The sequence below is a fragment of the Onychomys torridus genome, chromosome 6 (genome assembly GCF_903995425.1).
Source record: "Onychomys torridus chromosome 6, mOncTor1.1, whole genome shotgun sequence".
Taxonomy (NCBI): Eukaryota; Metazoa; Chordata; class Mammalia; order Rodentia; family Cricetidae; genus Onychomys; species Onychomys torridus.
Genome location: NC_050448.1, coordinates 42,026,151 through 42,049,586, shown reverse-complemented (window position 1 = coordinate 42,049,586; position 23,436 = coordinate 42,026,151). Strand labels below are relative to the sequence as shown.

Genomic DNA, 23,436 nt, shown 5'->3' with positions numbered 1-23,436 from the left:
TATCTATAAAAAGGCAACATTACAGCTAATTGAGCAAAGGTGTATTTTCATTTGATTGTAAAGTAAAATCCAGGTAGTCTTTAAGTAGATTTGTCTGTCTGTTAGTCCATACCATCACTTAGATTCTGCACAAAACCTAGAGTTTATAAAACACAGGCCCTAAATGCAGAAGACTAGTTTAGGAAATGAGAACTATTCATAAATAATTATTACACAAGAGTGCATAAGTAAATTAAAAAGAAAACAAAATAAAATACAGGTCTCATGATAATTTGAGGACAGAAAGAGAGGAGCTATTGTTCTTATGTTTTCCTGCTTAGACACTATGGAAGATACCTGTCAATCATCATATACTAAGCCCATCTAAGGAACATAAATATTATTCCAATCTTTATAATCTAATATATATGTCTATTGAAAATGGACACAGCTTGACCTTAGATGACCTCTTAATGTTAGCATATCCACATACACTTAAGACAATCATGGAACATTGTCCTAAGGCTTCACTAGTTATTTTTACTTGAGGGCAATCAGTATCCTTCTAGTAGCAAATCACAATAGTACAATAATTCCATTTATATCAGAGCTCTCTCTAGTCTCTGCTGTGCCACATAAACAGTCAACATATTAGTCAGAATGTCAGTAACTATTGTGCATGTCAGGCATATGCACTATTTTAGCTTCTTAAAATAACTGACAGAGACCAATATGTAACAACCACCTGAAAATTTTCTGTTATTTTTCTTCAATAACACGATTAAAACTTTACATAAAAGGATGCATGACTTTACAACAATCTCATTTATATTTTTATGAACTTCTCTTTAGGAAAATAATGAGCCTGGAAATGGTGAAGAATAGCTTCCACATGTTTTTCTGTCTGTCACTTCTGTTATTTTAAAACAGCAAACCATTTTAAGCAGGATCGGGCTCACATACCAATCCTCCCTAGCTTCATCAGAGCTGAGTCATGAATATTTTAGCATTTCCTGCAAGTTGAGGATTACAAGAATACATCTTGTTTGTTTTAATTAAATGCCACTTGCTTACTACACAATTTGCAAATGACTTACGTGAAAGGCAAGTGTTTGTAAGCCCAAAATATTAGATTAAAACAGAGAAACTAGAACTGCATAGAACAAGTGGGTCTCATTTATGTGACTAACCAAAAAAAGATGTCTGTATAAATAAATGTGGTGGTGAGGAAAGTAATGTATTTAGATTACATTTGCATAGGTTCACACAGGTACCATGATGCAGGGTCAAGTGAAGTTCTTTGGAGCCAGTGAAAAGGTCAAGGGTGACGTGCTCAGACAATTATAAAAAAAGCACTGTTGCACAACTTGAAAAATATTCCTGGTGTATTCTCAACACTTTCATAGCAAATGTGGTAATAAAACTTAGAAGTAAATGGTTTACAATAATTAAAACTTTTTAACCAAAGTTATTTATGAATTTTTCCTTGTCTCAGGGGCTCTAGAGCAAATTTCTTAGTTGCAAATTCTGAGTTGGTGGCAATAGGTGTGCATTTTGTGGGTAATTACAAATAATCATTATAAATTATTTGGATCTGAACAGTTTAAGTGTAGAAAAAGCAGATATCCTAAGCAAATGCTCCAGACAACACACTCCAGCATGTGACTAGAAGACACTGACATAGAGACGGACTTCGGAGAATACTGCCTGCCTGCTTAGGTTTACTGCTTTGGGAAGTAAGTGCTATCCCTTTCACCATAGTGCCTTTTTACCTTCTGAAACATTACTTCAAGGAGTTGGAGATTGCATTTTGATTAATGCTTTTAACTCTCCAGCAGGGCGAGTTTTACATATTAAAATGTCTACTCTGAGTTATATCTTCTAGAACATAGGTGGCTATTTATGATCATGGAACATCCTCATAAAATTAGAATTATGGTGGTGGGGTTTCCTGAGCACTAGTGTGTAGGGCTTTGTTTCCCTCCCCCCTCAAAATCTTTTATGATGTGTCCTTAGTCCATTCTGGAGAGTCATACAAATTCAAAAGCCCAGGGCATTTTGTCCCAGGTCATGATCAGAACTTGAAGTTCTATAATTATACTAAATGTTACATCTTAAGTAGGGTAATGAGTGATAATAGAGACAGATTCAGTGTCTGATACTTGTGGTCAGTTATAAAATACCCCAAATACCAATGGAAAAGATAATGAGGTCAATGAAATGTTTTTAAAATTTCATAGTGATGTAACGAAAATCCTAAGTTCTTTTGATTTCAATTCATCTATAAAAATGGAGACACTTTTGTTTGTAAAACTGAGACAATGCTGACCATGACAGCAGCACTTGGGAGAGGAAAGGCACATAGAAAAGAAAAGTGAAATTGGAAACAAACGGAAGTGACGTTGCTCTAAAATAATGGCTATTGTATGCTACTTGGAGTTACCTTCCAAGTGTGCAGACTAGACCCTAGCAGCCTCTGATGTGCAGTATTAGACCTAAGAAAAGAAGCAGGACACTGTGTTCTCCTGTTCTCTTCCTGCCTCCAGTGGGCTACATGTGTGTTAGCATGGGCTGTGTGGTGGGAAGGTAGAATGGAAATGGAGGAAGGAGCTGAGAACTTTACTTTTATATAATTATTATAATGTAATTTTCTGAAATGTTGTCAGGTAAGCTAATTTTTTTTGAATCATCAACTTGTCATCCTCAAAGAGGACATATACTGGAAATACACTTGTGAGAGGAGCCAGAGGTTTGCCTTCTACCTCTTTGTACCCTGAGGAAACCAGGTTGTGAAGAAGTGAAGGGACATGGACTTGATGGCAGGTCAGAAAAGCAGACATGAACAACCAAATTCAACAGCCTTAAAGAAAAAGTGAACCAAGCAGACTGCAAAAACACTTAGAATAAGCCTCTTTTCAGTCACAGAATTTAAAGCTGAAAATAGAGAACAAGACCATTAATGCCCTTCTCTTGAAAGTGTTCAGTTCTCAGCATCTGTGCTGAAAGCAACTAGTTGAAACCAGCAGTACAATAAATAGATTTTTGTGTGTGCCTTCTTCAAGTATTCCTGAGTGAAAGGAGAATTCCCTTGAAAACTCAGATCGTTACAGTCTTTTACACTTCTTATTTTTTTCTCCAGTTCTTCCCACTGACAGTATTGATGGAACCTCCAGTCTATAGGTATGGAAACTGAGTCACTGCATAGTTACTAAACTCAGTCCTAATACATGTATACACTAAGTGATATATTTATCCGAAAATATGTTTCACCGAAAGGGGAAGATGGCCTGCTTGCCTTCCTATCAAACTCCACCACCAAACTGCTGATCCACATGGCATGCAAATTTCAGTACAGCGATTAATGTAATTTTATTGTCAATATAAAGAAGAGCTTTTCTTTTTCTCTTCTACCTTATGCCGTTCTTTTCATGGCACAAGCAGATGTTATGAACCAAATTTAGAAAAAGAAAGAAAAAACAAAAACAAAAACAGTACAACAACAACAAAAAGCCCACCACCACCACCACAACAAAACCAAAGCTCTGAGGCTAAGTTTACAGAGTTAATAAGTAAGTACAGCGATCCTCCAGTTCCCACAACCCCCCAGCACCCTTGCCACCTCACTCCAGTTCCACAGCTCACACATTTGTCTTATCCCAGACACAGCACTTTAAGGCCTAAACAAAAACGCAGGAGAACCAAAGACCTCTGAACTTTGCATTTGAGTAGTGACTGTAACTAGGGTAGTGGGTGATTGAATTTGTCAGAGGACCTAGACCCTCCCGATACTTAATTGGGAGAATGCACTTTCCTGATGTTAGGTAATCCTGAGAACTTCTAGGAAAGCACCCAAACCTCTTCTATTCCTTGGAACCCTTTGTACTTCCCTGACTTTACATAAATGCACTGTCTGTTCAGCTGATTAGAAGGTAGCTTCACAGGTAGTGACAGTTCATGTTTTATTTTTAGCTTGAACCACTAGCACTTAGCACACTGTTGGGAAGATGATAGGCACTCACCAAATACTTAGGCCTATTAATGGCCGCTCCACAGTGCTTCACCAAGGACTGACCCAGCTTGCCCTGTGACCTGGGAGGATGAAGGACACTGCCTTTCTGCAGCCATAGAGAGCTGTGGCAACTAGATCCATCTGAGCACGGTCCTCTCAAGAGCTCACACAGAGTGAGGGGACCAGAGCTCTTCTGAATTGTCCTCTCCAGCTAAATGGAAATATGGGACATTTGGATCCTATACTATGGTCTCTAGGTTTCTACTGATTTCAGTCTGCCATCATCTGATTTGCCCAATCAGAAAACCCAGCAGGCATGGAGTAAGGAAGACATCCTGTGAGTCAGTGATTATTGTTTTGTTTTTAGTCACTACTCTGATCCACTCATTAACCTAACTTCTAGCTGTTATTCTTAGAGAATGATTTACTGATCAGTCCAAAACAAAAACCCCAACCCTTCACCTCATAAGGAAGCCTTACAGTTTTGTTGTGCATGAACACACAGGCCTTGAGGTTTATTTTTGGGCTATTATCTCTCAGTGAATAATTATGTTAGTAGAAGTAAATGATTTTAGATGTGTTACTAAGTACACATCTTGCCAACACTCATACTCCCAGTTCAGTGATATTTTCCTCTGAACTGGACATGTTTGAAATTCCTTTGCAATTGCACCAAACCCTCAGGAGACATCACATTCAGAGCAAAGAAAAAAATTATGCATAGACATTCAGAAACCATATGAAGTTTTAAAATTATTAAAATTCCTGTTCTTTGCAGGTGTGAGCAGTTCAAAAGGGCAAAGGGAGGCCCTTTAGCCAAATGATTAACTTGGACATATCACATATACACTCCTTGAGATTAAGTTTTCAAAATTGTTTAACAGAAAATAGCCACAGTGATGTCTGTCTTTACCAGCTACGGGGGTAAAATGTGGAGATGGAGGCATTTTTATTTTATCTGCTGAATTAACTTTATCAACATTGTTATGAATTGGCTACTCCATTTGCACACTCTATTACCATGTATGAAGGGCCCACATTCTATTAATTGATGTTTTTGACATAAGCACATGAGTGGTTTCCTTTGTCTACAAATTGGTTTCTTAAGCCACATCAAACTGTACTGGGGCTTTGACAGTTCTGTATGGGTGAAGAGAAAGTTGCCGAGGGACAATGAATAAAGAGACCACACTTAAGACAAACCATGCAGAGGTTCCTGTCAGATAAACAAGAGAAGAAAGGCTGCTACAAGATGGGTGTGGTGGTGGTGGTGGTGCACACCTTTAACCCCAGCACTTGGGAGGCAGAGGCAGGAAGATGTCTGTAAGTTTGAGGCCAGCCTGGTCCACACAACTCCAGGACTCCATAGAGAATCCCTGTCTCCAAAGACAAACCAAACAAAACAGGATGCTGCAAGTTCAGAAGAAATGAGGGGAGGGCAGAGGGGTGGTTTGGAAGCACGGCACCCCCCTGGAGTTTGGGACTGAGGTCAGAGCTTAGGTGACTATTAAGGAATTCTGGAGAGCTATGGGAACTTAGGACCTTTTCAAGGCTTCACATTTCTTGAGCTAAGCAACAGGAATCATAAGAAAGGATTTGTCCAGAAAGAACACGACTCAAGCTGTATCATCGAGACCCTGGGGGATAGTAGTGTGAGGATGAGGTGAAAACATGAGATAATTGGTAATAAAAGTTTAAAAATAAATGAAAACAACAGACAAAAATGTGGTAAGAAAGCAAAGTGGAGATGGGTAAATGAGCTGTTTATACATTCCCATGTAATATTTAATTGGCAGCAGGTGAATGCAGTCTTCCCCACCCCCTCCAAATAGAGCACTATAGAGGAATAGGTAAGTCCAGAGTGGTCAAGACAAGGCCCTGGTTTTGATCTGGGAGGGAATAAGATGGAAGCTTTTAAAAAATAGACAGATATAAGGAACACGATTAATTATTGCCTAAGTGGAAAATGTTGTGCTTGTGTGGTTAATGATATATTCATGTAGAAATGCTTGCTAATCAGCTAGATATTAAGTGTGGAGCTCAGCAGATGGATCTGGGCCAGATTCAAACACTCAGATGTAATAAGGATGATAGACTTCAAGAAGTAAATGCATGTGCTTGGTAATTTTAATTGTAACGAAGCTTGGTGTTAGGTGCTCAGAATGGCTCCAGGTCTACAGGTCTAAAAGTAACTCTGTGGGTTTGAGCACTCCATACATATGCTGGTCTATCTCTGGGTATTACACATTGAGTGGAAAAACAAAGCTCAAAAGTAATAGTCGTTTCTGTTCCAGAACGGACACTTAGAAATTAGATATACGCACTCATCTTTGTCCACCTTTTCTCGGAGCTTCTTCAGCTGCTTGCTTTGGCTGAATTTCAAATTTTGAATTATGTTCTCAAAGTATTCATCTTCCTTGTAGTTCAACTGCATTAGGTAAAAGGTTTGGGAAGAAATATTAATGCCAGCATCATCACAGTATTGCTAGAAAATAAGTATATATATTATACTCCTCTGATCTTTTGATAATCTTATAACCTAACAGCTGAGGTCAGCATTTGAAAATTGAAGAATGTGAGGTGGAGATGTTTCTGGTCATTTGATAAGGTTTAAAAGATTAACAGAACTGGAATTTGGGGCCCAGGTACTTAGCTTTGAGTCTAGCTCTTGTAGCAAAAATAAACAAACAAAACCCAAGATAACTAATCTCTTCTGTAAATGGAAAACGAGGACTGAGCATTTTGGTGTGTAAACCTCCACATCCCACTAGGACTTGGTGGATCAGCCATCACTGTCATCTCAGACCTGGAGCATGTCCCCTGTTGTGACCAGGGTGTCATGTCATAGTGGTGGTCACAGGACAATAATGAGCATTTCAGCCAAGTCTGATCACAGGTGCTGAGTGTCAGAGTCACCGCTTTTAACCAAGGAGAGTTTAAAAAATGGTTCTCAGTTATATTTGGTTTTTAATAGAGGACGCATACTGTGTAAAACACACAGGCATAATGATTAGAAAGTAGAAGGCCTTTTGACTTTTGTAGCCCATGTAAGCAATTGTAAGGGCCTGTGAGCAGCTCATTACTCATTACGTAGATGTCTACTTCTGATGCTCTAAAGCAATGGCTCTCAACCTTTATAATGCTGTGACCCTTTAATACAGTTTCTCATGTTGTGGTGACTCCCCCCACCATTAACCATAAAGTTCTTTCATTGCTACTTCAAAACTGTAATTTTGCTACTGTTATAAATTGTAATGCAAATATTTTTGGAGACAGAGGTTTGCCAAAGGGGTCACAACCCACGGGTTGAGAAACACCAGTCTAAAGGATGCAAGGCTTTTCTCACCACTATTGAAATATATAGAAACCAAACACAGTCCTGCACAATGACAAGAAAGGTTAAATTAAATATAATTTGGGTATTAGCGTTTTGGATATCAATAGTAGGGTCTACGGTTTTAGGCTGTTTTACACGGTGTCTGGCATTCCTGAGCTACAGTGACATTGCCACCAGCCCCATATATCACTGCTGAGACTTACCTCAAGGTACTCATTATTCAGTTTGTTATCATTGGAAATGATGTCATCAGGGTAGCCAATCCTTTCTTTAATTGCTAAGGCCTGCGAAAATTACAACATTGAAAGTGGAGATACAGTCATCTCCACAACCACAACCTCCAAATGCAAACATCAGATGTCCACAACCAGCAATTAAATAAGCCTGGCGTGCCATTGACAAAAGGAACACCTAACAACATTCAACCAGTGTTCTTTGCAGTGGCTCTTTGCTTTAGTAAAAAAAAAAAAGTAAAAACAGACTTGAAATTTAGTGCCTAATGCCCTGTCTGTCTTTCCAGACTGCAGCTTTCCCATAGAAACTGACAAAAGCCATTGCTCTACATGTAATGTATTTTTATGAATTTTTTTTCTCTCCAGACTTTTCAATTTTATTGAAGGAGTAACATTTAGTGCTCCCAATCTTGCAGGATATAATTATCTTTCCACTTCATTGGTTCGGCTGAGAAAACAGATAAGGGCTCCACAGGCTTTGTGCTAATGCACTCCTGAATATTGGTGCCTTCAGTCTTTATGTTCCCCTTCTTCCCCAAAGTCAGGGCAGCTCTTCTCAAGGGGAATGAAGGACATTACCAGCAGGAGTGGGAAGTGGGTTTCTTTGTTATCAACCTCGTATTTGTCCACTGTTTATTACTAGCTTTCCGTTATCATTTAAGTGTGTTTATGGTAAGTATCCCATTACTTATTTCTGTTTACTGCTCCCCCACCCCACTCTGAGACAGTCTCTGATTGTTCTGGAACTCACTGAGTAGGCTGGCTGGCTAGTGAGCTTCAGGGATACACCCATCTCCCCATTCCCAGCAATGGAACTCCAGATGTATGCCCACCACACCTACTGTTGTTTTTTAACATGGGTTTTAGGAATTGAACTCAGGTCCTCAGGTTTACAAGGCAAACATTTACCAACTGAGCTATTCCCCCAGCCCTAGACTTACAGTTTTTTTATGGGAATTTGGATTATTTTTTCCTAAATATTTTTAAACTTCACCTTTTCCTATAAACAGAGTTTCTTCGATGGCCCTGGCTGGTCCTTACCTTCTCTTCAGCTTTCTTTTTTGTTTCTGCATCCATCCAGGTGAGCTCATCTAAGGTCTGAATAAAAACTTCCCGGATTTGTGCAATCAAATCTTCAACCTCAAAGCAAAAAGAATATTAGCTTATTAATAGTCTAATATAGAAATATAGCCCATGAGTTCATTCTTCATTGCTACATGATGCCTTTAAGGTGGCAATAGTGTGCTAACACATGTAAATTTACAGATGAATTGTGACCCCCAAACAAGTGGATGCAAATGAGCATATGGGGTTATTATGCTAAAGCAATACCGCTATTGTTAAATTTCTCCAGTTAATGGGTCTTCCCATAGACACGAAGCTAAAATCACCTTCAGAATGCCCTGGTTCTTGCTATCCTTTTAGAGGAATAACATCTTAGCTGTCGCTCTCACTAGTGCTGAAAGCAAGCAAGAAGTAGCATTTCAAAAAAATGTTTTACTACACCACTAAGTCCCATTGTCTGAATTTCAGTAGCAATTAAAAGATAGGATATGCTTCTCATACTTCAAATAAACTGTACTATTTAAGGAAATGGTCAGTCAGTCAATAGGAGACTTTATAAGACTAAAGTCTTATGTATAAAGTCTTTATAAGGCATGGCTGTGAACACTAAAGTCACTGCTTCCAGGAAGCAGATAAGCACTTCCAATTAGACAATATTAAGGCAGAGACATGACCAGATATTGAGGGTTATGAGGCAAAATCTGTTGAGAACAATGGTATACTACAATATACACAGTATCATGCCTAATTAATAAACATTGAGAAAAGATGTGAACAACTGAAACTGCTAATCAAACGAATGAACTGTCAGGATGCTACTCAGATGCTGACACGCTGTGATGAAGCATTACCACATGCTTGCTCTCTCCAGCAAATGCTGCTTCCACATAAAGCCTCCCCACAGCATTCTCCATATTCCCATTGACATAGTTAGCGCACCGTCTCCACGTTGCTGTCTCTGATGTAGTCCCGTAAAGGGCCTATAAAAGAGAAAAGGAAAATGGCATCTGACTGGGAGCCAGGGATGGTGAACAGTAAGAGCGTGCAGTCTGCAAGGCTAGTCTGTATGCCTGGCTTAAGTTCCTGCAGTCCTCACTGATTCTTTTTACAGAGTCGTGGTCCCTCAGCTACGATAAAAAGTAATCTGACTGGATTGTTTACTTAAAAAAAAAATGGTCTTGTGCAAACAAGGTATCTCTTCAGAGGCATGTCCCAGCAGAACTTTTAGCTATTACAAGTTAATAACCTTCAGGAAAGCTTTGGGAGAAAAAAATACAACCTCGTGCCCACTATACAAACATAAACGTGAAGAAATGTTCAATAACGGAACAGAAAGGAAATCTTAAACACAAGAAAACACATTTCTCCTTCTAATGTTTTAACTGAAGTTCAGGTACTATAGGAAAACTGTGTATATAAATTTTAGTATCAATAAGGGGGTTGGCAATGTACTAAAATGACATTTTTTTTTTTTTTGCAGTCTTTACTTATTTATTTATTTAAGACAAAGTCTCATGTAGCCCAGACTAGCCTCAAATTCACCATGCTGGCCTTCTGATCCGCTCCACCTCTCACATGCTGGGATTACAGGCGTGAGCTATCATGCTTGCTGTTTGATTTACTGGCTTTTTAGAAAGTGATATTCAAGCATTCTTGCAATTGAGTCACATCTCAGCCCTGTGTTAAAGTTTATCAATTCATTTTTAGTGGAGAAACTGGAACTTTCAAGCAGTTACTCCTTTGCCAGAACAACAACCGGTATGTTAGTTTTCCTTTCTCGCTTTCTTCTGTCCACTCTCTTAATACTAGGATTGAATGATTGTGTAGATAATGTATCTGCAGCCTAAGAAAAAGCTTTGCAGCTCTAGCTTCAAGTTGGTGTTACTCCCTACAGAATGTCATCACAAAGAAATCTGTCTGGTGCTATGAGCTCCTGAAAATCAAATCAATTGAAAAGGGTACCTCTGAGATGGATTTTACCACATTGGCAAAAACAAATCAATGCAGTATTCTTTTGTACAGCTACAGGTGACTCCCTGCAGGGCTGCGAGCTCATGATACCATAGCAGACCAGCATAGGATGGAAAAGCCCAGAACAGTGACTTCTTCTTACACATGTATAAAACAAGCAAATCTGGGCATTTTGATTCTTGGGAATGACCAGCACATTCTAGCACTATACATGGCAAGCATTTATAACCATGTATCTCTTTATGCTTTAAGTCTTAAGAAAAGAGAGATTTTGTCTTCACCTTGCGGAAAGCATTTCTGGACTCCTTGTAGTTTCGGCTGAGGCTGCTTACAAGATCCATTATGAACCTCCAGGACATTAAATTTTGAAGATCTCTGTATAAAAAAACCCACCACCCGGCAACAGAAAAGATGAGGCTGCAAAGCTTCTAAAGACTGATATGAAATGTAAACTTTGAGTTTGTGAGCACTCTGACATACCTACCTGGGAGAATATTTGGTAAGAATAGGCTTAAGTTTGGTTAAATATTCTGGAGCATAAACAACCACTTCTTCCTCATTTTGAATATTAATATTCACAGTTGACATGATTTCATTTGTGAAATTTGACCAGCTGAATGGCTGGGGAAAAAGCAGGCATAAAACATTCAGTAATTATGGCTTTCTCTTCTTGGTTCCAAGAATTATGGTTAGAAAGTCACACACTAAAGGGTGTCAGCTGCATCATAAAACATTTAATAGAATATCCAGTTGGTGTTTGATTTTTTTTTTTTGGTCAATTGTTTCAATCAGCTTTTGAATAAATATTAGTTCTCCAATATGATTATCTTTAGATAGCAGAATTAAACCAACCATTTAAGAGCAAAAACAAATCCGTTATGCATACCGAGCACACAATTAGGAAATAGGCTTGTTGTCATCTTTTCTCTAAGAGATATTTTTTTTAAAGAAGAAAAAATACGGTTTTAAAAATAAATCTTCCTTCGTTTTTAGACTGCAAGCACATACAACTGTCTTTTAACAGTAGATATTAATAAACAATTCATTTAAACACAGCAGTACGCCTGAGCAGGTTCTCAGCTTCAAACAGAACATTATTACTGCAAAGATGCTATGGAGCCAGACAAAAGATCATGCATTGAGCTATTTATCTTAGTTCTATAGATAGGTATGCAGGTTTTAAACTTGTCTAAAAGACAGAATCTTTTCTATTATTCCTTACATGGGAACTGAGTGTCTAAGATCCTCATGATCCGAGTCCCTTACTGTGTAGGAAGTGCTATGCTAAAATACTTGGTTTCCTTTGGCGTTTTGGACCAGTCTTTCAAGACACATTTATTTAATCCATTATATCAAGAAATGAATATACGAAATGACTAGCTCCCTAAGGAAGTAGCCAGAATCAGTATGACAGAATTAGTATAAAGAGATTGCTGACTGTGAGAATTTTTACCTAAATGTGGCTTCATGTCCCAGCCACGTGGCCCAATTACTACCAAGAAAAACCAAGAAAGCCAGAGAAGAGTGTCAGAGACCAGCTCAACAGAAACAAGCAAGTCCTGTTTATTAGTAGATACGGAGACAGATTTCCTTACTACCAGATTCTGTTCATAATTTGTGTCCTCAACGCCTTCATAGATGGCCTGGATGAGCACATGGGAAGCTCTTACGTGTAGATCATGCTATTTTAAGAGCTAAAGAGAAAGTTCGTGTCTTCTTGCTTGACATCCCACATTGAATGACAATATAGTGGGCTCTCAAAAGGACTCATACCTTCTCCAAACCCTTTTTCTGCTGCAGTGTCTAAAATCTTGCACACGTCCCTTAAAAGGGATTTTGCCTTTGAACCTTATTCTACTTAAATATAGAAATAGCAATTTCAAAGTCTCCCTGTCCTGGGACTTTGTATGAAGTCACATGGTGAGGGTCACTGAAATTCATTGAAGTTAATTTACTTCAGTAAATAAAATACTCTGGTCCTGGAAAGGGGCACATAAAACTTGCAACCTTCCTACTTACCTTCCCATCGACCTCTAGAGAAAAGTTGTTTTGGAGCTCAGCTACTGTCATTTTGTTATAAAGCAGCATGGGGTCATTTCGGTCTTCAGGTTTAGTTGTTGCCTATGGATTTAACATGTGATGGTTGTTTTAGAAAAATATATAGTTTGGAAAAATAAAGTATAGGGTAGGTCTAATTTAATTTTGGTTCAAAATTTGTCATTTTATATACATTCAGTAATAATTAACAGTATTTACCCAGAACATCTAGCTTAAAGTTCTTCAAGAATCTTTTTACATTTTGGTAGCTGCTCAAGCCACCGAATTAAAATTTGTGGCTAATGGTCTATTAGGTCTGCCACTGTTTCATATTATAACTTTTTCTTTTGATATAGTCATCTCCAATTTATCTTTCAAATACTGGCTTCTACCCTCACTTTATAATTCAGTATTCTAGTTTAACTTAAGCCACGAGGAAGGGAAATGCAAAAGTTTTTACAACAATTTACGGCAGTTGGCACAGAAAACTCTTAGTTCATGGCAGGCAGGTGGCAAGTTGGTCAAGAACAGCTACTCTTCCCACTTTCCCGACCACCCTGCCTTCTGACTAATTAGTGATCCACATTTAATCACATCCAAGTTAATTTTGTTCACTGAGTCTAAAGATAAAGTTATGACAGCAACTCCCAGGTTAGTGCTTGGGACACACAGTGGGAAGACACAAAAACAAAGATGTCACATGAGAACTGTGTGACAATGTCCCCTTTGGGTAACTCATCTACTCTTTGATGAAGACAGTCAGTACTAAATATCTCCTTCACATGAGGCAATATGGACACTGTTAGACACACATGAGTGACACAGAGATGCCTGTGATCCTATGCCATCTTCAGAGCCCAAGGCAGGGGGAAGACTACCACAGTGGCAAGGATATCGGAGGCAATAGAGTAACGACTATGGAGCCAAGTCTGGCCAAGGGAACACGGCCCAAGAACATGGGAGTAAAAAATTCCCAGGACAAGAAACTGCTCTCTAGCAAAGCAGTTTCCCTCTGAGAACCTCAAGTAAGCCATCAAACTGTCCTCCACCATGCAGTCTGGCTCTGGTTGGGGGCAGGAGGGGGAGGGCTTGGTTTCATGTAGCCCTAGCAAGTCTAAAATCACTCTCCATTATCTTTGGTTTTCAAGATCCTGATGAGGTCAGATGGCAATGGTGAGCAGATGGGGACATAAGAGAACAGGGTTTTGGTGGCACTGTTAAGGGAGGCCAGGTTCAATCAGTAATCAGCATATTGCCTAGAGCCAGAGCTCACTTGCTCGTGCCTGCATGGCCCCTCTGAAGACTCAGAGAACAGAGTGCCAGCCCAGTCTCTAAGAGCTTGCATGGAAGCAGAGGAAATGCAGAGAACCCCTTGGCTCTGTTGCTAAGGTCGGTCTTCCCTGAACTCAGCCATCTCAGAGGATGAAATCAGTGGCACCACGTTGCCCTCTAACCAAGTTCTTAGCAGAAGGACAGAAATGATCTCTGAAGACACTTTGTATTTCAAAATAACATAAAGTAAAATTGTCTAGAAAAACTACCATGGTTTTACATGAATCTTCCTGGGTCCTGAGGGCATCTCATAATCTGAGTATAAGATTTTGATGCAACTCCTTATTATATAGGTAGGTGGTGAAGCACAGCTTGTTTGCTATTTGTCAAATTTAGTGTGTCTTTTGGATTTCAGGAAGTCATATAGTTTCAAAGGTTCTCCTGAAGTCAATGATCCATTATTGGCCTATGCATTTTTAATCACTGACTTAAAGAGCTACAGTTTTATCTTTAAAATAGCATAGAGAAGAAAGAATGAGAAAAGTGGTTCACATTATTCAGTGTCCCAGAAAAACAATGTGTTTTACATTGGCAATTTCTTTTTCCAAATCCATAACTCTATTCATTTCCAAAGAAAGCTGGTTTTCATCAATTGGTAATCTTTCTTCCTGACGAATCAGTCTGGCCACAGAAATCATAAAATCCACATATGCTGTGCAAGCCTGCAAGAAATAAGTAATAAGTTGTTGGAGAACCTTCTGATATTCATCATGGTACATAAAGGTTTTTAAAATATTAATTTTTGGTAGCAGAAAAAGCACAATGAAATGGAAATATTTTCTAAATGCTAAAAGAAATGACTTATACAGATTCCTTTAATTAGAATTGAGGCATGGCAATAAAATATCATTTTGAATGGTTTAATTTGTGGTCATTTGTCTATGGAGGTTATGTTATTTGCAATATATTTACTTTGCCTTTCTAAAAATAGAGTTGTAAAGCACTTGTTAAGTAATTACACAATCACTTCTTTTCCTTTACTAAACCATTGTCCTCAGGTTGACAATATGTGTGTGACAATATGTGTGAAAGTATTTTTTCAAGTATTCGTGAAGAGACAGTTAGTTGCAAATTCATATAGTATGATCAGGACATCTTCAAATCTTGGGCTGAGCTAATTTTTTTGAGACTGCTCTTAGAAGTTCCTCCAACAAACAGCCAAAGGTTTTCATTTTTCCCCATAATTCTCCTGGTACTGTGACATTTCACTATAAGATAACACAGATCAATTTCTTCCACAAACTCAATTTCTTTATGTTTTATCTTCCAATACATTTTAATTTGTAAGCAGAAGCTGTGAATTTGAGTTCCGTGACATTAAGATTCTGAGAATTCAATCCCACTTTTGCTAAGTTTCAACACCCCACTTCTTATTAGATATTATCACTCATTGGCAATTAAAATGAAGTGAGATCATTTAAAATTTACCCAAATTGAAGTTTCTGCCAGGAGCTTTACTCTAGTAAAATTGGTGACTGTCATCAGGGGAAATCTGCCTCCCAACTTGGGGATAAGCAGAGCCTTGGATGCTTCTTAGACTCGGTATCCAGGTAAATACAAATGAGGGTTCTTTATGATGTATGCTAAAAGGGTGTAGCACTTTCAGTTTTAGGACAGTCCTACATCCTTACTAATGATTTACAAGCACAAAGGATACCCTTATATTCAGTCTGAACACAGAGGTACATGTGTATTTACAAGCGCTCACCATGAAACATAAAACAAATAGGAAAGTGAAAATGTGTTATTAAGCAAGGGCCTTATACAAAATGTGTAACTACAATGAATCTCAAAAATGTAATGGACTGCTACATGTGACCCTCATTAAATACTAAATTGACAGTTCCCTGGAGAGAGGAGCTTTCTCTGTTGAGGGATACACTGTAATGTTATGAGTAGCTCGGTAGTGCTTCCATCCATGTATTTCAATAGGCGAAACTATTATTATTATTTGGCTATGAATTTGTATTTAAAAACCCAGTCACTAAGGTAAGAGGAATGAAAGATAATTTCATATGAGTTATTCCCAACTTCACTCTTTTCCTATTAAAACTAATCAGACTTCTTGTTTCAATTTGAAATAAACAAGTATGTCTGGGTTCAAACCTCATGAGACCACTTAGGCCAAAGTAGAAGAATGTAGTGTTTTGAATTAACTATATTTCAAAGCATATAAATCCATCTGCTTTCAGCAGGGAATTATTACTGGCTATGAAGGAGATGATAATTTGAATTTTCTAATATCAATGTTTTGATATTTCTCTGTTATATGAGAAACATTTTTGTTAATGAGGAGAGAATTCTTCTGTGTACTTTGATGACTCTGCAACCCAGTTCTTATTCTTTCCAAGTATACCTGATGGCTGTGGATGGCTTGCTGGATGACCTCACAAGACAACCCTTGATGCCTGAAGAACTGGTGAAGGCTCATATTGCTGGCTCTGGGCACACTTGCATAGAACGCAGTATTTTGATGAGTGAGGTCCAGCCTGGTAACCACTTCTCACTAAAACACGTACTTTAGCATCTTTTCTTTCCAAATTTCTGTAGTAATTGTCAGAACTCAATCTCACTGCTGTAAGGCTTCTAACTGAAGGCTCTAACTTTTTCTTATTTTTAAACGTAGCATGCCAAGTGATATCAAGTGTACAGCTTTGGAGAAACTGAGATATTTTTGAAAGTGAAAATTAGTTCTTATTTCTTGGGATTTAGAGATTTAGTTTTCCAGGCAGGGATAAGAATGAATTCTCATCTTTTAACAGTTGTGTCTTTGAATAGACAGTAAATCAAGGATCATTTCAGTGGAGAAGAACCTGAAAACAACTAGTAGACCTTTGTTAAAAAGATTATAAATCTTAACACCGAGAAAAGTAGTTTTAAAGGAACAATTGCTTTTAAAAGGCAGCATAAAATCCCTATAGTAGCAATTCCATGGGGTTTAAAACTACACATTAGCAAAACTAATATTTACTAATCCTAACGTCATAGATTATTGCTTTGATTAGAACGGTTTCCATTTTATAATAACAATGGTGTTTATAAACTAGCTCCCCCAGCCCAGGAAAAAAGCTGAGATTTATTAGAATTGTTAAAGAGAAACACAGCAATATCACTGTTAATAAAGGACATCAAGATCCAGGGAAGAGAAGACAACGCTCCAGTCAGATTGGCTGATGTCTGGACACCCTGGTGGTGACCTAGAAAGATCAGAAGTTTCATATCCACATATTTTGTTTGTGACACTCAGCTATTGTCAGGTTTTTGACTTTTCCTTCCTCTGAAGAAAAGCTACAAAATGTAGAAGATTAGGAAGTAACAGAACTATGTGATAGGTAGCCATCAATGCTCGGTAAAATTCAAGTATTACTCAGGAAGTTTATTGGTAGACTCCACAACGTGTACAAAGGACACCAAGCATGAAAGATGCTTTCCATCTAAAGGGCTCAGAAACTTCCTATTAAACAGCACAAAACTGCCGTTGCAGAGTTGGGGATTTAGCTCAGTGGTAGAGCGCTTGCCTAGCAACCAAAAGGCCCTGGGTTCGGTCCTCAGCTCTGGCAAAAAACAAAACAAAACAAAACAAAAAACTGCTGTTGCAGTTGGTAGGTTACCAGAAAGAACCTGGAGCTTTAGACAAGCTTTTCAAAGGTTTACTATTTATGTGGGAAACCAGAGTTTTCACAAACTGCTTTCAATCTCTAAAAATTCTCTTTAAGTGGAAAAATAAAATGGTCCTTTATGTCTTGTTAAATGGATATACTAGGACTGGGTAAACCTGGGATTAGTCTCTTCCTGGATATCCAGAAAGAAGAGAATGAGGCCAATAATTTTCCTTGGACCATATGATAGTCAAAGCTAGTATATAGAGAAACTGTGTAGGCCATAGACTTTAGCAGACAAGCTTAAAGTACATATTTTGTCTATAATGAGTGGGCCATCTTGCAATTTATCTTAGATCCACGTGCCCTCATCAAGTTTACCACCCTCTGTCACATAAATGACCCTTCTACAATCTAGTACATTTACACACTGCTACACTGCAGCCAGAGATTTTTTTTTTTTTTTTTTGGTTTTTTGAGACAGTGTTTCTCTGTGTAGTTTTGGTACCTGTCCTGGATCTTGCTCTGTAGACCAGGCTGGCCTCAAACTCACAGAGATCTGCCTGGCTCTGCCTCCCGAGTGCTGGGATTAAAGGCATGCGCCACCACTGCCCGGCCCAGAGAGATTGTTTTAAAAGCCAAATTGACTGGACTCTAAATTGCTCATCTGCTCACTAATTTGATAGTACATTACCATTTTATTTCCATCCTAATACTTCCTCAATTTAGATTATGTCCTTCCCTTACTTCCTTTTTTTGCCTTTGTCTCCTTTAGTCCTGCTTTACTTGAGTTCAATGACAGCAAACATGTTTCCTCCAAATTCCCACTGCCTAGAAGAGTTGTCACAATGGCATATCTTCAATGACTATTTATTAAACAAAAATACTGAAGCTGAGATATAAGTAAATTAAGAAGGTTTCACTCACTTCCACTTGGTCAGAACATCTCCAGACCACAGTAGTTTTTACTAGCTTGTACTTGGGATGAGCAGGCAAGTAAAATCTCTACATTTAGTCTCAGTTTGTTTGAGCATGCTCATCTCTAAGACTACAAATCTCAGCTTGTGCTTTTTCCTGGAATTAGAGAATTTGGCAGGGTGGGGTGGGGTCTGTCTTTTTTCTGATTTAGACACACAGGCCTTGGACCATCTTTTTCTGGCTTTGATCTACTACCGCCATGTTTAAAACCCTTTATACTTATCCCTAAAATGCCTCCATGTTTTATGAGTCCACCAGTTTTTGAAGAGTTCTAAATTAATTTATAGCTTTTGCCTTCCCCTCTCTAACCATGCCTTGAATCATTACAAACCCTAGCTTCTCATCTCCAGCTTATGAATTCTGAGACTCAACTTCTCAACAAAGGGTTTCTCATTTTATTTTTATCTCTAAATACATGGTTCACCTGAGTATTTTGTTGATAGATGAAACAAAACATAAAATAATCATGATGGCTTTTCTTAAAGAGTGGAATGTGAGACCTGCCTGCCCAGGGTGCTGTCATTGGCACATACAGAACAGGTATGGGAACTACTGTCCTAGCCTCTTCTGCCTTGTCAGACATACATTTGTACAAAACATAAGAATATAACCATAGACAAATATTTTAGGTTTCCAGCTTACAGATTTCTTTACAAAAAAGGAGGTAATTAGCCTTAATGAAGTGAAAAGATAGAGAAAAAAAAAGCCTTGAGACTAATCCTAATTCATTCCTAGTATAAAGCCTAGGGGCCTTGCTTGAGGATGGCCATTTCTGAAGAAAATTAAGATTACTCTTCTCTTTATATAAGAAGACTTTCTCATGTGAGATGGTTGGCTGAAATTCCAAGATTGGGAATTATTATCTTTTATGGCCAATGTATACCCTTCACATTGTTTTCTCAGAATCTATATTTACACTTTTGTTATGCATCTCATTACTTGTCTTTCAGAGAACAGTATATTATTAGCTATCTCCTCAGAATATCAGAATAGCCATGGATTCTCTTGCAAAAGGAGAGACCTAGCATGATAGACTCCTTGCTAAACTAATTTGAGAATAGTTGTCATTGAAAGCAGACATGGTGCACATGTATTCCTTTCTGAGAAGTTCATCTATAGGTAATTTCTTGAGATTCAATATGTACCCTCATTGTCAAAAAACTAATGAAGACAGCAATTACAAATTTTTGGTTGAACTGACCTCATGGTGCTTCTAAATGGTATGTATAGTCTACTGCGACTTCAGAAGAAAATAATGTTTTAGATTTATAGAAATTATAAGTCATCTGGGAACTAATGATACATATAGTCTTTAGAATGCAAAGTTATATTGGGTTCATAGAACCTAAATAAAACAAGTCATCAAACTACCATTCAAGAAGATGTGTGCATTGATGAAGAATTCTTTTCTATTAATTTTACATATCTACTCTTGTTGGATGTATTTCAGCCTAGTATCTTAGTGCATTCTCTTCCCAGAGAACCAAACGAGCCTACATTAATCAGTCTCCTTCTCTCTTACCATGTCTTCTGGAGTCTGAAACTCCCTTCCAGTTTTGGAGAGAAAATGACTAAAAACAATCTGATCAAAGCCAAATTTTCCCATGCATAATATTATTCTATCTCAAATTTTAGAATGCTCAAGAAAAAAAGAAGTTGAGGTATATTACTTTTGATGGCCTCACTGATACATCACCAAACATTTGAACATTTAAAGGAGAACCAATATCAACATTCTTCAAACTCTTTCATAAAACTGAAAAGGGTAGACAAGTTAAAAACTGATTTTGTGAGTCCAACTCCGATCCTTAAGCCAGCAAAATCACTGTGATAAAAGAGAACAGTGGGCAAATGTTCACGATGATGACCCAAGTAAAATCCTCAGTAAAATGCTTATAAGTTTATGATAAATGTTTAAGATAAATTTATCAGGAAAAAGTATACAAGTATCACTCAATAATAACCAATAGATGTTACACACTATCATTAACAAAATGAAGTACATGACCACATGGTCATTTCAAATGATAGAAAAATTGAACATATTTTTTAAGAAAACTTTAAAATGCATAAGAAGAACATACTTCAGCATAATCAAGGCCACAATGACAAGTACACAGCCAATGTAAGACCTCCTGGTGAAAAGTCAAACACTTTCCCTTCAAGACCAGAAACAAGACAAGGATGTCTGTTCAAGATTGTACTAAAAGTCCCAGCCAGAACAATTAAGGTAAGCACAAGAAATAAATGATATATATACAGGAAAGGAAACAGTGAAATGGACCATTTGTCAATGGCATGATCTCATATGTAGAAAACACTAAACATGTCATCAAAAATAGTGTTAGAGCTGAAAGAGTTCAAAGAAACCTATACACAAAGATCAATAGCAGTTATGCAAACAAAATTTAAATTACTTGACTTAGAAATGAAAACAAAAAATCCAATTTACAATAGCATCCAAAACAGGAGTAAATTCAGCTGACATTTTCTAACCTTTATATTTTGTGGGAGCCACATGACAGCCTGATCAGCCCTGGCCAAAGAGCAAACGCTTTCTCAAAAACCAAAGAAATCTATTAGTTAAAACATTAGAGGAAATGGTCCACCATTTTCCTTCTTTTCTGTTTCCCTTTGGCCTTAAACCTGAATGTGGTACAATGAGCCAGTTCTGACCAGGCAGACTAGTGTAAGTTCCAGAGGAGGCTGAGATTAGAAGAGTAAAATCAAAGGCAGCTGAGGCCTCAAGGAGTCCCATGTGCCCTACCTCACCTGGACTGCATGCTTTGAGATCAGAAATGGAAATAGAAATATTGTCTTTTGCTGCAGGTACTGTAATTTTGCGTATTTTTGTTATTGCAGCTCAGACAAAAACGCAATTCAGTACCTACTTACATGCCTAAAGAGACAAGAAAGTCAGTGTAAATCAGTGAATCGTCTAGATGATGGCTACATAGAAGCAGAAATTGATGCTCTGTCTCCATGGAGTGACTGGAACGGCTCTGGCTGCACTGCCTTTTGAAAATGCAAACTTAGGGTTTCTAATTCTATAGACATAGGAAGAAATGTGTGTTACCAAGTGAAGGGCCCAATTCTGCAATGGATGGACAACAATTCAAAATTTAAAATAAAACAAGTCTTAAAGCTTACATAAAAATGCTTCTGTATCAGATGCAAACCCCAAATGGCCAATTTGTCACCTGTCTGACATTATGAACTAACATGGAAAATAAAATTCACAAAATATTCTATCATCTTCATAAAATCTTATCAAAGGAAAAAAGGAAGAAACTTCACCACCTTGACTATCAGATACAGTTTGATATCAGAAATGTTAAACTATAAAATAAAAACTACCTAAGATTGGAAAATGCCAATAGCTTATAAGAGTACAATTGTAAATATGAACAGATCTTGGGCTTAAAATGATAAGAAATGAGCTGACAATCTTCCCTCATTTTTAACTCTGCAACAGGAAACAGTGGGACCCTTTTTAAAGCCAATGGCTGCAGCCCACACAGAAACTAGATCACTCAGATATCCTACATCCATTCAATTATCTGTGCTATTAATTATGGCCTTTGATATTACAATGTATGTAGTTTTGTTAATTTCAGTGTTGTGTATCCACTCAAACAGATAGCTTATTCCATGTTATTTGAACTTAACATGAATGCAAGACACAACCATGTCTACCTAATGATGTTAGCCAAGCATTGGTTCCAGTCATAGTACCACAATGTGACTCTCTAGGATCATGAAAAGCAACCATAATTTTCTTCTGTGTTTCAAAAGAGGTATGAGAAAAGCATCTGTAGGACAAACTCCTTCCTTCTGATATCTAATCATACTCAACATTGCTGGTTTGGTCTACTGGGGCTCCTTGCGCCAGTAAGAAAGAACACATTCACAGTAGTCTAAGACAGGGAAGCTTGTGAGATACTAAGAATGCAATCCAGGTCAGCAACAGATGTGTGGGATGTGATGTCCACGGCTTAGGTGCTATGGGGAAGGGGATAGATGCCCTATCTGCATAGTTCTCTGAAAAAGTTCTGGAGGGTACTTTTCACTGTGCCAGTCAATCCCCAGTCCTTACGGACAATGCTTTATACTACAATTAATCTGACGCTTTTTGTTTTTCGTTAAATGATCCAAGTTAGACATGAATGGAAACATTTACAACTGATTTTTAAAAATATATCATATGACTTAAAAACTCAGAATCAAAATTCATGAGAGGAATTCCAAGCTTCATTATTTGAGTTCCATTAGTCTAGTGGGAATGTTTATTCTATCAAAGGAACTTCAGCACTGTGTGGCTTTGGTATTTCCCCAGCAAAGAATGGAAGGAGTTTTACATTAGAGTCCTTTTCGTTATTAAAGGTTTAAACAGATGGCACTGCAGGCTGTGTCTGATTCTTCTCTCCCTCTGCTTTTATTTACCTCTTTATATATTCCAGTACACTCATAGTAGTCTCTGGAAGGGAGGCCAAGTCGAGGCTGGTCAAACTATAAAAAATACACATCAAAGAAAACAAATTACTCAGAAAGTAAAACATTTGGACAAAATACAACTAGGCCCACTCTTCCCGCTGTTTGTAAGTGCAACAGTCAGAAATGGAGTAAGTAAACATCTAGGAAAGGTCTCTACACTTCTTGCAAATAATAAATGCATGGGCAGCTACATAATCTGGGGGATTCCATTGTGCATCTGTGAATGCAACTAAGGACACTTGAACTAAAAATACCCTAGGAATGATTTTAATTAGAGCAGAAGATAAAAAAAGATAAACTAATGAATATGAGGCTCCTGGTTGAGTGAGCTACCAGATTACACACTTAGAGGACTTCCCAGTTTCTGGACATTCTAATGTGGTCCCTTGGGGCCATGTTTGT

General features: G+C 37.9%; 1 protein-coding gene across 2 annotated transcripts in view; it reads right to left on the bottom strand.

The window, feature by feature from the left end:
• The window catches only part of Mme (membrane metalloendopeptidase), a 78,389-nt gene that overhangs the window by 20,587 nt on the left and 34,366 nt on the right, over nt 1-23,436 (bottom strand). For both annotated transcript variants that reach the window (XM_036191284.1, XM_036191283.1), the window contains exons 8-16: nt 22,984-23,049; nt 14,491-14,625; nt 12,614-12,715; nt 11,079-11,215; nt 10,876-10,969; nt 9,475-9,603; nt 8,600-8,698; nt 7,529-7,609; nt 6,313-6,416 (exon numbers count right to left, since the gene is read on the bottom strand). In XM_036191284.1, coding sequence (XP_036047177.1) covers nt 6,313-6,416; nt 7,529-7,609; nt 8,600-8,698; nt 9,475-9,603; nt 10,876-10,969; nt 11,079-11,215; nt 12,614-12,715; nt 14,491-14,625; nt 22,984-23,049 — 947 coding nt within the window. The remainder of the gene's footprint in view (nt 1-6,312; nt 6,417-7,528; nt 7,610-8,599; nt 8,699-9,474; nt 9,604-10,875; nt 10,970-11,078; nt 11,216-12,613; nt 12,716-14,490; nt 14,626-22,983; nt 23,050-23,436) is intronic.